This window comes from Microtus ochrogaster, linkage group LG2 (assembly GCF_000317375.1).
Source record: "Microtus ochrogaster isolate Prairie Vole_2 linkage group LG2, MicOch1.0, whole genome shotgun sequence".
NCBI classification, from domain to species: domain Eukaryota; kingdom Metazoa; phylum Chordata; class Mammalia; order Rodentia; family Cricetidae; genus Microtus; species Microtus ochrogaster.
Window position 1 is genome coordinate 782,332 of NC_022028.1, and position 12,288 is coordinate 794,619.

Genomic DNA, 12,288 nt, shown 5'->3' on the forward strand with positions numbered 1-12,288 from the left:
CAGGAGCTTGCAAGCTGGCCTAACCAGAGTGAAAAACTTCCGGTTCAGTGAGAGACCCTGACTGAAAGAATGAGACAGAGACGATGAAGGGAAAATAGTGTTGCCTCCTGAGAGCTTTGGATCTGACTGATTAGGATACGTAGCCTGAGGTACTTAGAGATCTGGAAGATGGACTGAGAGATAGCTCAGCCCTAACCAGTCCTAATGTGCCTCTAACTGTGCCACCCATGGAAATCATGCCCCCTGGTCTGTTACCTTGGTTTCATTGTCCAGTGTGGTCACTAAGGTCCTTCTATGGGCTTCCCAGGCAGAGTGGAAACACGGGGCGTGGATACAGCCCACTCCATCTCACGAGTTGCTAAAGCATTCAAGCCACCTGTAAGAGCATGCACAGCTAGATGCGTACTGCCCGATCTTCTCTAGGCAGCAGCTGTGTTGTGCATGCGCAGATTTCTGATGGGCAGAGAGAAAGCCACAGGCCAGAGCACAGGAGCAGACAAAAGACAGTCCAGAGCCTCAGAGTCTGTGTAGGAAGCAACACATGGTAGTTGTTAATATGCTTAAAATGTTTCAGCTCCTGTACTTGCGGCTTATAAATTGATTTTTTTCTAATGTAGCAAGTTCGGGGCCAGTGAGATGATTCAGTGTACAAAGATGCTTGCTGCTTGGCCTGAGAACCTGAGTCAGATCCCTGAAACCCATAAGGTGGAAGGAGAGAACAGACTCTGAAATTGACTTCTAACCTCCCTCAAATATGTGTGTCATGGCATGTGTGCCTCCCCCAAATTAAATAAATGTAAAATTAACTTTAACGGATGTGAAGGACTAGATAGATAACTCAATTGGAACAGTACTTGTCATGTAAGCCCAAGGACCTGAGTTCGATCCCTAGCATGTGCATGAAAAAAAAAAAAAGAAAATGAGAAAAGTTGGACATGATAGCATGTGCTTGATCCAAGCCCTGACGAGGTAGTGAAAGGAGGATTTTTGAGGCTTGGCTGCCAGCCAGCCCAGCTTACTTAAGTTCCAGGACGTGAGAAACCCTGTCTCAATAAAGAAGGCGAACAGCCCCTGAGAAACAACACCTGCAGCTGATCTGGTCTACACATGTACAGTACACACGTGTGCATGGATATGCATGTGCACAGACATGTACCCACCCACACATATGCATACCCTCCCATGAAATGCATTAAATTGTAGGATGTGGCAGGCATTAAGGAGATACAGTCAAGGACTCGTAGCTTGCTGTGTAAGCCTCCTGGCGTGAGTTCAGTCCCAGAAACCACCAGAAAGGTGGAAGGAGGCAGCTGACACTATAAAGTTGACCTCTGACCTCCACATGCACATGCTGTGGCACAAAGATGCCCGTGAACACACATCACACAGACAGCAACAGTAAAAGAAGGGAATACAGGCAAGATCAACAACAGCTTCTCTGATGTTGGGATGCTGATTTTTGTGCTTGGGGTTTTCTCTGTGATCCAGTGTTAACACAGGCTACACAGTTCCCTCGGGACCCAGAGAGGGTGGAGTACCCTTCCTAGATCCATGGGGCAGAAGCACACTGAGTGATATTTGAGAGCCTACAATTAATCCCAAGCTTTTAATTTTGTCACAGGGCAGATGATTTAAGTATTTCTGTAAATTGGGGGAAAGGTTCACCACAATGCCCTCCAAAGGATGGTTGTGAGGATTGACAGCATACTATTTAGGATGCACTCTGATATGAACAAAGCGCAAAACACGTGTTCTCTAAGTATGTCACCATGATTCTCATGTCAACAAAGTTGAACTATACTTCCCTGAGACTCAGTTTCCCATTTGGGCTATAGGGTTGAAATAATATCCTTACATTTGCCCACAGATCACATAATAGCAGGGCCAGAAATGTCAGTCAGTGGGTCTGTTGGGCCCCAAAGGCGGTAGCCTGTGGGGGAACCATCGTGAAGCATGATCCTGGGAAAAGCCTATGTGGGACTTTTGCGGCTATCTCCTGGGTTCAGAAGACCCAGGAATCTAGGCTAGAGATGACAGTGTTGGAAAAATTAACTGGAGAATTATCATCCAAGATGGATTTAGCAGGGTGATATGATGGAAATTATGGTCTGGTGATTATAAGAAAGGGCCCTACCTCTCTCAGCTCCAAACCCCACGATGTTTCCATGAAGAACTGAAATCCTTGGCAGATGTGGGGAACAGGCTATGTTTACGGCAGTGACTGTTGAGATGACTGGCTTGTCATGTTAAATACCCAACTATTTCTTCCCTCCATCTTGCTCTGAACTCCACAAGAATACAAAGGATTGGAAGCTTCATTCTTATGGGCCTCCTCTTCCCCACCTCTACCCCTGTACAGGAGACCCCAGGTTCCCGGATCCCCCATTGCTTCATCTGGCTCCCCTCCCCTCCCTGCCTTCCTGACCCAGTTCCCCATCTCATCCTCTTTCTGTCCCCCACATCTTCCTTTCCAAGAGTTCAGTTTCTTTCTCTAGCCCCTTCCTCTATCCTACATATGCTCTTAGATGTACACACACACACACACACACACACACACACACGGTGGTTGTTTCCACCATGAAAAGAATGTGTCTGTGTTGGCTTTGGCCAGTTGCCTATATCCCTTGCTGCTGTGAGCTTCCCAGCCCAGCATTCCACACGAGGGTCCCTGGCCTGCGAAAGGCCACAGGAATGTCTCCTCCCTCTTGACTCTGGCCTAGCCTCCCCTTTTCAGAGTTTAAGAAAATAGAGATGAGGGAAAGGTAGTGTCTCAAGTCTGAGGAGGAGATGTTGCGAAGGGGGCAAGGATGGTTGCCTGACAGGCCTTTGGACAGATGAGACCAGGTGATGGAGATCGTTGTTCCATAGACGAATGCTACAGACGAGACAAGGAATCCTGGAGGAAGGGCCGCACAGAGAAGTGCTCCCTATTCCATGCTTGTCCTCCGTGACCCTGTCCTCTGGACCATCAGCATGATGTTACAGGGTTGCTGGTGAGGTCTGGCCTTCTGTAGACTCTAGCACAAGTGTCCAAAAATCGGGGACACTGCCTCAAGTGAGAAAGCTGGGAACTGTAAATTTACGGGTCCATTGCAATCATAAAAGATAGGGACACCTTCCCTGGCTCATGAGCAACAGGAAGTTGAGCCAAGTTGCTGATCTGAACAAAATCATTACATGGGGCCAGCACATCCCAGCTTTTGACATGTGTCCACTTTCTGGGAATCTGGGAAAATAAGAACAGGATCTGGGAAAGAAAATGCCCATCTCAGATCTGAGGCATGCACTCTACGCACAGGCTCAGACAATCCCACACGTGTGCGAGCCACAGTGCTCCCAGGGACCCCAGTCAGAGCTGGCCCGCACGGTGCCCTTGGAGCAGTGTTGTGTCCTTCTGAAAGAAGCATGGGGTCCCTCCTTTCGTTTGTGTGCTCCGTCACTCCAGTGATCTCTAAAACACTTTCGTGTGGTCTCACGTGGAAAGGAGAAAGAAAGAGGAGATTGTCTTCTAGAATATTGAAGAAGTGGGAGGTTGGAGAAAGGGGGGTGCTCTTGAACCCTTTTCTGGAAGTATGAGAGCCTAGCCATTGTAACATGTGCCTTCGGTCTGCCTTTGGGGACAGGTGGGGTTAGGGGAGTATTGGCCTCTCTGTCCTGGAGAAGCGGGATCAACCATGGGTTCTTCTTACCCTGATTCTTAGGAGCGTGTCTCTGGTACCGTGTGGAATGAGATTGATGACATGAAGGTATTTCGAATTCTGGATCTGGAAGATTTTGAAAAAATGTTCTCTGCTTATCAGAGGCACCAGGTAAGACTGTACCCTCTGGTCTCTTGGATCTTTACTTTCAATCTTCACACACACATGCACACACACACACACACACACTTTTCCTCTCTGTCTCTCCTTTATTTTCCTTCCTCACAGGTATGCAGAATGACTTTATTGGTAATAAGGTTCCATGTTCCTGCCGAGGGCATAGAAATAAACAAGAGTACACAGGCCAGTAAGGGGTCAGCACCTCCTTTTCTAGGGAGGGAATGGTACTTTTGACTTAATGGAAGTAGACCCTCGAACTTGACCTCTGTTGACCACTCTTCTGTTTAATTGGGAATTATAGACTATACCTAGTGACTGACATAGCTTTCACCCTACTTTTTCCATCGTTCCTTATACACACACTCATACAATGCACACACTCACACAGCACACATATGAACAGTCACACACATAGGAACATACACTCACCCACACATATAGGCACATACACATTCACACATACTCACACAGACATGCGCACTCTCACATACACCCCACCTACAGCCCCCCCACTCCCCCACACAGGCATACACACTCACTCACACGTAAGGCACATGCACATCCATACACACATGCACATGCACACTTCCAGTTACACACATGCACTCCCATACATATGTACATATACACACACACACACACACACACACCCCTGCCTTCAGAGATGCTAAGGCTGTAGGGAAGATGATGGATGCTGCTCCATGCCCCTTCCAGGAATCAAGACTAGAGCTGGACATGAAGGCCGGCTCTGCTCTGTTGAGTCTCTCTATCCATATCCAATCCTCTGTCCACAGAGAATGGAAGGGGTTGGCTTACAGTCAGAAGCTTGTCTAAAATGACAAGCATTTGTAGGGACTTCCGGGGTCAGCCCACATCTTCCAATACTAAGCAACTCTGAAGACAGTGGGGCTCTGGAATTTGAGTGCAGCTGTTATGCCTGGGGGCCTCCCCCAGGTCTGCTTGGTGATGAACAGCTCAGGGGCTCTATGGCCCTTGCTTTCCCTGTGTGTTCTAAGGTTTACACATCCATTCCTTCATCTCTGCTTGGCCCAGGACTCTGGCTCGAGGACTTCTTGTATACCCAGGGGCCTGGAGCCCTGTTTGGCGGCTAGGTACTGAGGCCTGCATCCAGCCTACTTTACTTTCTGCCAAGTCTATACCTGGAGATGACACTTCCCAGGGCAGTCAGGGTCAAGGTCTCAAGGGGCCTGGCCAAAGGAGTGGTGTGGAGGTGACATCTGGCCTGTCTTTTCCAGATAACGCAAACGATTATTGATTTGATTTAAATGTGGGTCTCTGTGGCATGGTTACTACCTCTCTGTACCTTAGGGCCTTGAGCCATGTGGCAGAGAAGGTCCCGAGTCCCCTCTATGTCCTAGGTAGGCTCTGAGCTTGTCCATCAGTCCATCAGTGTCAAGAAGAAAGACACAGGACAAGCTGTGCTCCTCGGTCCCCTTAGACATCAGATAGGCCAAGGGAGGGGGAAAATTTAAGATTGCCGGCTTCTGCCCCAGGAGATCAGGAACTTCATTAACTTCTGGTTCGAGTCCATGTCCTGATGAAGAGGAATTACCTGGTGGGGAGAAGCACCTTCTGTTACCTGGTGGGGAGGAGCACCTTCTGTTACCTGGTGGAGAGGAGCACCTTCTGTCCTCTCAGCAGGTCCCTAACAGAGGCAAAGAAAGAACTAGTGCTCAAAGCTTGGGGTCCCCGTTCTCATATTTGGGGATACGTGGTTCAACTGGACAACCCCCTGGTCCCAGACTGGCGGGCTGCCTGGGGGTTACTTGCCCAGCTTCTCTAAGGGCATGCCTGCCTTGAGCTGCTGTTCACGACCATTTCTGGGTTCCTGCTTCCTGTTCCTGGGACACAGTGGACAGAATGGGTACCAAGGACACCCACATTTGTCTTGGTGTTTCTGAGTTCCCAGGCTGTTGGTTAACATTGTGCATGTTTAATCCTCTGGTGGCTGTGGCTGCTGCCTGCCTGGGAGCTAATAACTAACATGACTGTCAGCAGGTGAGCTGCTCTCAGGGCTCTGGACCTTCTTTCTGTCTCTCTCCCACTGTCCCCGGCTGCCGCCAGGAAGTGGGGCCATAAGAGCAGGCTTGCCTGCACTGCCTTCAGCCTTTATTGCTCATCCATGTAGGGTGGCGTGCAGGAGGGTCCCCAGAGAGAGAGAGGAAACGTGAGAGATGGAGGGACTCCAAGCAGACCTCTGCCAGCCGCGGAGGCGAATGTCCGCAGAACGGAGAATGCACCCAGGGCTCTTGTGTCCCCTGCCAGTCCCAAGGCAAGGCTTTCCGGCATGGCTACACATGTCGGGTGCTGCACAACTCCAGAGGGAAACCCCACAGAGACCGGCATGCCGGGAAGGCAGGCCCTGGAGTTGTGTGCCTCGGAACATGTGCTCTGGGAAAGCCCCCAGAGTCATAGCTGTGTGTTAACAGGCTGAGTCCCTGGCCAGGGAAGTCCAGCAGGAGGAAGCTTGGGAGCATTGATTTTGCCTATTGGCATGCCAGAAGTGAATTCAGTATGGATTCTGCCTTTGTTTTTCCATGTGACCTTGTCATATTGAGATAGGCTCAAAGTCTCCAGAGTCAGAGACTGTGGCCTTATGGGGGCTGGGATCAGTTTCTCCTCATAAGTTTCAGGAGGCTCCGGGTGGGGGTGGGGGTATGAGAGGCAACACCATACTGCCTAAAGACACAGAGATCAATCACAGCTTCCATTTGCATGGCTCCTTTCCTGGCTTTCTGAGAGAGGCTGAGCTTGTGGGGGGGCTTTGCTATCCTCCACCCTTCTTAGCCCAGGCTACCCTAGATCTCTCATAAGAGTTGGTGGTGAGCAGGCTGCCTCTCTGTCCACTGGGTCAGGGGAATCCCCACACCGAAAGAAGGGAGGATCAGGGAGGTGGGCAAGGAGACTGGGAGCACCTACCTCAGTGCTCCCTGTTTAACTCATCATTTGCAGAAAGAACTGGGCTCCACGGAGGACATCTACCTAGCCTCCCGAAAGGTCAAAGAGCTGTCAGTCATTGATGGCCGGAGGGCCCAGAACTGTATTATTCTTCTCTCCAAGTAAGTGCTCACCTATAGCAGAGATGGGTGCCCCCAAGCAGAAGCCCAAAATGGGTAGTGAAGGGGCCGAGATTTGGATCACTCTGTGGTAGAGTGCTTGCCTGACTGCCCAGCACGCACCAGACCTGGGCTCATCCAGAGCATTGCAAAACAGCGCACATTATGGTTGAGCTGCAGGCCTGGGGAAGGTGGCAGAGGAACCGTGCTGATGCTGGCCTGGCCTCTCTGCTTCCCCAGAGGAGCAGGGGGAGTGGATGCTAGTCTAGACTGTCCTGCAGGCCCATGTTGAGCAGTAGCATGGGGCTCTTCAGACAGGAAACTGGCCTGGCCTTGAGGCTCCTGATGTATCAGGAGTGACAGTGAGCATTTGTCAGCAGAGCTGCTCTAAGCCCACGGAGGGCCCACTCAGCTGAGGCCTGGGAGCAGCATGACCTCAGTCTGCAAGCATTTCCCTGGGCTGTGGAACAAACAAGCAGTATCTGTATTAACAGCATGGCTTCTGTGTGGGGGCCTCCCCCAGGCAGGGTCAGGGGCACCGCCCCAAGCTCTATTCTTAGTGCCGCCTACAGCCTCCTCTGGGACATCTGCCCCCTCTGCCCTCCCACAAGTTCCCTGGCCCGAGTTTCTGCCACTGAGTAGTGGAGGAGGGCTGCTTCCCTAGGGTTCTCGGTGGGTGTGGACATGGGAGGGTGGAGGACGGTGTAGGTGGTGAGCGGGGTCCCTGGAAGGCTGATGGGAGCTGGCTAGGAACTGGGCATTGTCAGAGATGCAAGAGCGAGACTTCTCCCAGAGTTCTGACACCCACTCTGTCCTCCCATGAAGAGGCTGGAGGGAGGGGTGGGGGAGGAAAATGGCTGCCAGAATGCCTCTGCCCATCCATCTTAATCCCGTGTGTCTCATCAGCACTGACAAAGCTCAAGCAAGACATCAGGGACTCGGGCTTTGATGAGAACTAAAACACTTGTTATTGGACATATGGAGTGTGTCGGACTTCCTCGTTATTAATATCAGACTCTATTATGAAACTGGCCTGGGAAGGCTGTGTGGACGAGGGAGGGTTTGCGCTGGGGCTGGAGAGGAGGTGAGGGCCAGGCCATGCTGCTCAGAGCATGTTTGTCGCAGGTTGAAACTTTCTAACGAGGAGATACGGCAGGCCATCTTGAGGATGGATGAAGAAGAAGACCTTGCTAAGGATATGCTGGAGCAGGTGAGGAGCGTTGGAGGGTGAGAGGAGCTCAGCCTGGGTAGCCATACTTTCTACCCCAGACCAGAAAGGCTGAAATCCTTGGGTAGACATGAAGCTGGAAACACTGAGCTTTCTAGACACTTCCCTGGACTAGGCTTTCCTCTAGAACAAGCTGCCAGAGAAGTCTGTGGCCCCTGCAAGGTCTCAATGGTCATTTCCTCCTCAGCTCCCTTCCACTTTAATCAGTGTGTCCTTTAAGGACCTGGCAACGGCAAACAGGCATGCAGCTGACTGGACTTTATTAAAATGAAGAACGCTGTTGTAAAGTCCGCATGATTTCCTGGGTGCCATTCCCAGACTGAGTGTGGTGGTGTACATCTATGATCTCAGAACCGCGGTTTGAGGCCAGCCTGGGATTCATGAGGCTATCTCAACAGAGAAACCGGGCAGCTGGAGAGATGCCCTTGCAGAAGACACAGGTCCATTTCCTAGCATCCATGTTCCAGCTCACAGCCACCCATAACTCCAGTTTCAGGAGCTGTGGCTCCCTTTTTTCACCTCTGTGGGCACCAGGTGCACAGGTAGTACACAGACATACATGCAGACAAAACCCCTGTACACATAAATTAGAATAAATTTAAAATCTGAAAGGAGAAGAAAAAGAGCCAGCATCGATCCAAAGACACATTTTTTTTTTTCCCTTGGATGATAACACGCCCAGTGTCTTCCAGGCAGACAGAGAAAAAATGGCATGTGTTTGCAGTCAGGAGCGCTGCAGATAAACAAAGTGGCGAAAGCCACAGTTTAGAAGCTGAGCTATAGCAACTTGACTGAATTCACTAAACCTCCCACCTGAGCATCAACAAGATAGTGGGCAGACAGACTGTGGTGCATCCCTTCAGTGGAACGCTACTGAGCAGCAAATGCAGACAGTCTAGTGATGTACAGCATGGGTGAGTCTTAGATGTGATGCTGAGCAGAAGCCACATGCAAATTAAGCACTGGGACTGTGACAAAATCCCCCAGACCCGTTAATCTGTACGAGTTACTTAGCTCATGGCTCTGGAGGCTGGGAAGTCCAAGAGCAGGTGCTGTGTCTACTTGACGCCTGGTGAGAGATCAAAGCGTGGTAGAGGGCATCATGGGAGGAGACAGAGAAGATGCCATAGCTTTGACTTCTCTTATCAGGCCACTAATGCCACTACTAGGGCCCCACCCTTGCGACCTCATCTCACCCCACCCAAAGGCTCTACTGCCTGATGTCATTAATGGAGAAGTTTCCATATGTGAACTGCAGAGGGACACTTTCAAACCGTAGCACCAAGACTGGAGAGGTGACTCAGGGGTTAAGAGCACTTACAGAAGTTTAGTTCCCAGCACCCACACAATGCTGGGTGACTCTAGTTTCAGGGGATCTGCTTCCCTCTACTGGTCACTGCAGGCACTGCACCCACATGGCACACTTAGAGAAAAGACCTGAGCTCACTCTGTAGCCCGGCTGACCTCAAAACTGATGTGTATAGCAGATTGGCCTCAACTCTCTAGGTAGCTCAAACTTGCCTTGAGATTGGAATGGAGCCCAGGCTGTCCTTGAACTCTTAATGCCCCTGCTGCAGCAGGCCCTCCCACTATTGAGCAGAGGCAACGCATGAGCGTCTCCATCTTCACACTGTGTGCGCTGCTCAACAGCTTCCCTCCTGACCTCACCTGCTCTTTACAGCTCCTCAAGTTCATCCCAGAGAAGAGCGACATCGACCTCCTCGAGGAGCATAAGCACGAGATTGAGCGGATGGCGCGCGCAGACCGCTTCCTCTATGAAATGAGCAGGTCAGATGGGCACGGGGTGCAGCAGGAGGGAGGAGACTCAGGGCCCAGCTAGGCCAGTGGGGCACCGGGGTAGCAGGAGGAGCAGGGGTCAGGTGTCAGCTCTGCCAAGAAAGGGGAGTGAAGGATGGCCTAAGAGGAGGCTAAAGCTGTCTTGGAGTCATGGGTCCGCCTGTGACATAGCCTGCCCTGTCCGTAGGATTGACCACTACCAGCAGCGACTCCAGGCCCTCTTCTTCAAGAAGAAATTCCAGGAACGGCTGGCAGAGGCCAAGCCCAAAGTCGAAGGTAGGGCTGGGGCCTGTGGTGAGCACCTGGAGTGGGGACAAGACTCGGGATTAACTAGTGGCAGTGGCGCAGAGGGAAATTTCTGCCTTACCCTGACCCCAGAGACATAGCCAAGTTAAGAATAACTACGATATTTATATTTTCAGCAGGGTTTCATGTGGCCTAGGCTAGCCTCCAGTTTACTATGTAACTGATGCTAGTCTTGAACTCCTAATCTCCTTGCCTCCACCTTCCAAGTGATGGGATTTCAGGAATGCACCACCAACTAGAAATATAATTATTATAGAGAAATGCTTTTGTTTATGTGTAGTGAAGAGCGACAGGCTGCGTTCCCGGCGCCCGGCCGCCCACATGGCTAGCTTTATACTCGAAATAACAACACACAAATCGTGTTCTTTTAAACACTGCTTGACCCATTAGCTCTAGCCTCTTACTGGCTAACTCTCACATCTTGATTAAACCATTTCTAATGAGTGTAGCACCACAAGGTGGTGTCTTACCGGGAATATTCTTAACCTGCATCCATCTCGGAGAGGAGAGCTATGGCGACTGCCTGAATCTGCTTCTTTCTCCCAGAATTCTGTTCTGTCTACTCCACCCACCTAAGGGCTGGCCTATCAAAGGCCAAGCAGTTTCTTTATTAATTAACCAATGAAAGCAGCAGATAGATAGATGACACTCCCACATGGTTCATGTTGGCTTAAGTGCCAACCATATGATGTTCCCCTCTTCCTCAGCATTGACTCCCTGGTGTGGGACAGCTGTTGACTTCTGTCCCAGCTTGGGACAGGAAGGATCAGGAAATAGGAATGGAGCCAGCACTCTCCTTGGAGCCTGGCATGCAGACTCACCACCATTTCCTATTTGAGAAGCACCAAGTTCACAAAGTGTACTGGGTGTATTTTCTGGAGTGTGAGCTCATCAGAGAGAAGGCAACCACATAGAACCTAGACGTATCCGGCTTGATAACAGAGTCTGGGTGATGCAGGCCTCCTCCAGATTGCCATTTCTGAGACTCGTGAGGAGTTCTGAGGACATGTAGATGCTTGCTACCCTCCTAACTGGTCCCTTCCTTCATCACTAATCAGAGAGCAGATCCTTGGGGCTACCTGTGGGGGAGGCAAATAAACAGGACGAAGGAGTTGTGAGAAAGAATGGGGGGGGGGCAGGATGGTGGGCAGAAATGTGCACCCAGCAAGGCAGACGCAGGAGAAACTGGTTGGGGGCTCACTTGGGGGTAAGGAGAAGACTTACAGTGCAGGAAGAACAAGAAACCATCTTGGATGCTCAGGGTGCCAGGCTGGAGACATAGCAGAGCATGGGTGCCCCCTGCTGGACACTCTCTGAGATGCCTAGTTCAGAGAGCAGGTTGAGAGCAGGTAGGATTTCTGGAGTAGGAGTTTGGGGAGATAAAGGCAGTGGTGTTCAGTCTGTGCACATGGGTACATGCAACAAGGGACCTTCAGACAGTGACAAAGAACAGATTATCCATCTGGGGTATGTCCTTGCCCCTGTGATGGGCAAGGCTTTTTCACCTCCACTTTCTTCCTATTGCAAAGTACTTTGGGGACCAAGGTGTTGGTGCTCCACTATTTATGCCTCTTAGATCAGTGGAGCAAACCTGAGTGGCCATTTGGAACCATGGAAGCAGAGTGGCTTGGGAACTGGGAAGGTGTCATCTTCGACTGTTAAGTACTCCAAGGGGACGTACCCAAGGTCTAAGGCTCAGCCAGGATGCTCCATGCAGCCTCTCTTTAGTATCAAGCTACACAGAAAGAGACATGCTGGCAAGAACATCTGCGGGGATGCCACAGTCTATAGCTGGGGGTTGTAGATACCCTCCACTATGGGTGGCTGCTGTCCCTGAGGGGCTTCGAGCCAGGTTGGGGAGTTGTCTGAAGGCATCTACACACACGATCCTGTCAGTGTGCTTGGCTGTTTGGCTCTGGACTCCATATTTATTCCCCCTTCTAGCTCTTCCAGAAGTGCTCCTTAAATAGCTAAGATCGAGCTACCTCAGCTGGCTGTGGAGCCATTGACACCCACCCCCCCAAGACAGGGCTCCAGTGAAGTTACTTCAGGGCTGACACCC

At 50.9% G+C, this 12,288-nt stretch overlaps 1 protein-coding gene across 4 annotated transcripts in view; it reads left to right on the top strand.

Moving 5' to 3' along the window:
* Positions 1–12,288, top strand: part of Daam2 (dishevelled associated activator of morphogenesis 2) — a 111,571-nt gene that overhangs the window by 86,988 nt on the left and 12,295 nt on the right. For 3 of the 4 annotated variants that reach the window (XM_026785478.1, XM_013350957.2, XM_026785479.1), the window contains exons 15-19: positions 3,702–3,809; positions 6,792–6,898; positions 8,021–8,105; positions 9,805–9,911; positions 10,108–10,196. In XM_026785478.1, coding sequence (XP_026641279.1) covers positions 3,702–3,809; positions 6,792–6,898; positions 8,021–8,105; positions 9,805–9,911; positions 10,108–10,196 — 496 coding nt within the window. Of the gene's footprint in view, positions 1–3,701; positions 3,810–5,967; positions 6,112–6,791; positions 6,899–8,020; positions 8,106–9,804; positions 9,912–10,107; positions 10,197–12,288 lie in introns of all 4 variants that reach the window. The other variant, XM_005359681.3, reaches the window with a different exon arrangement.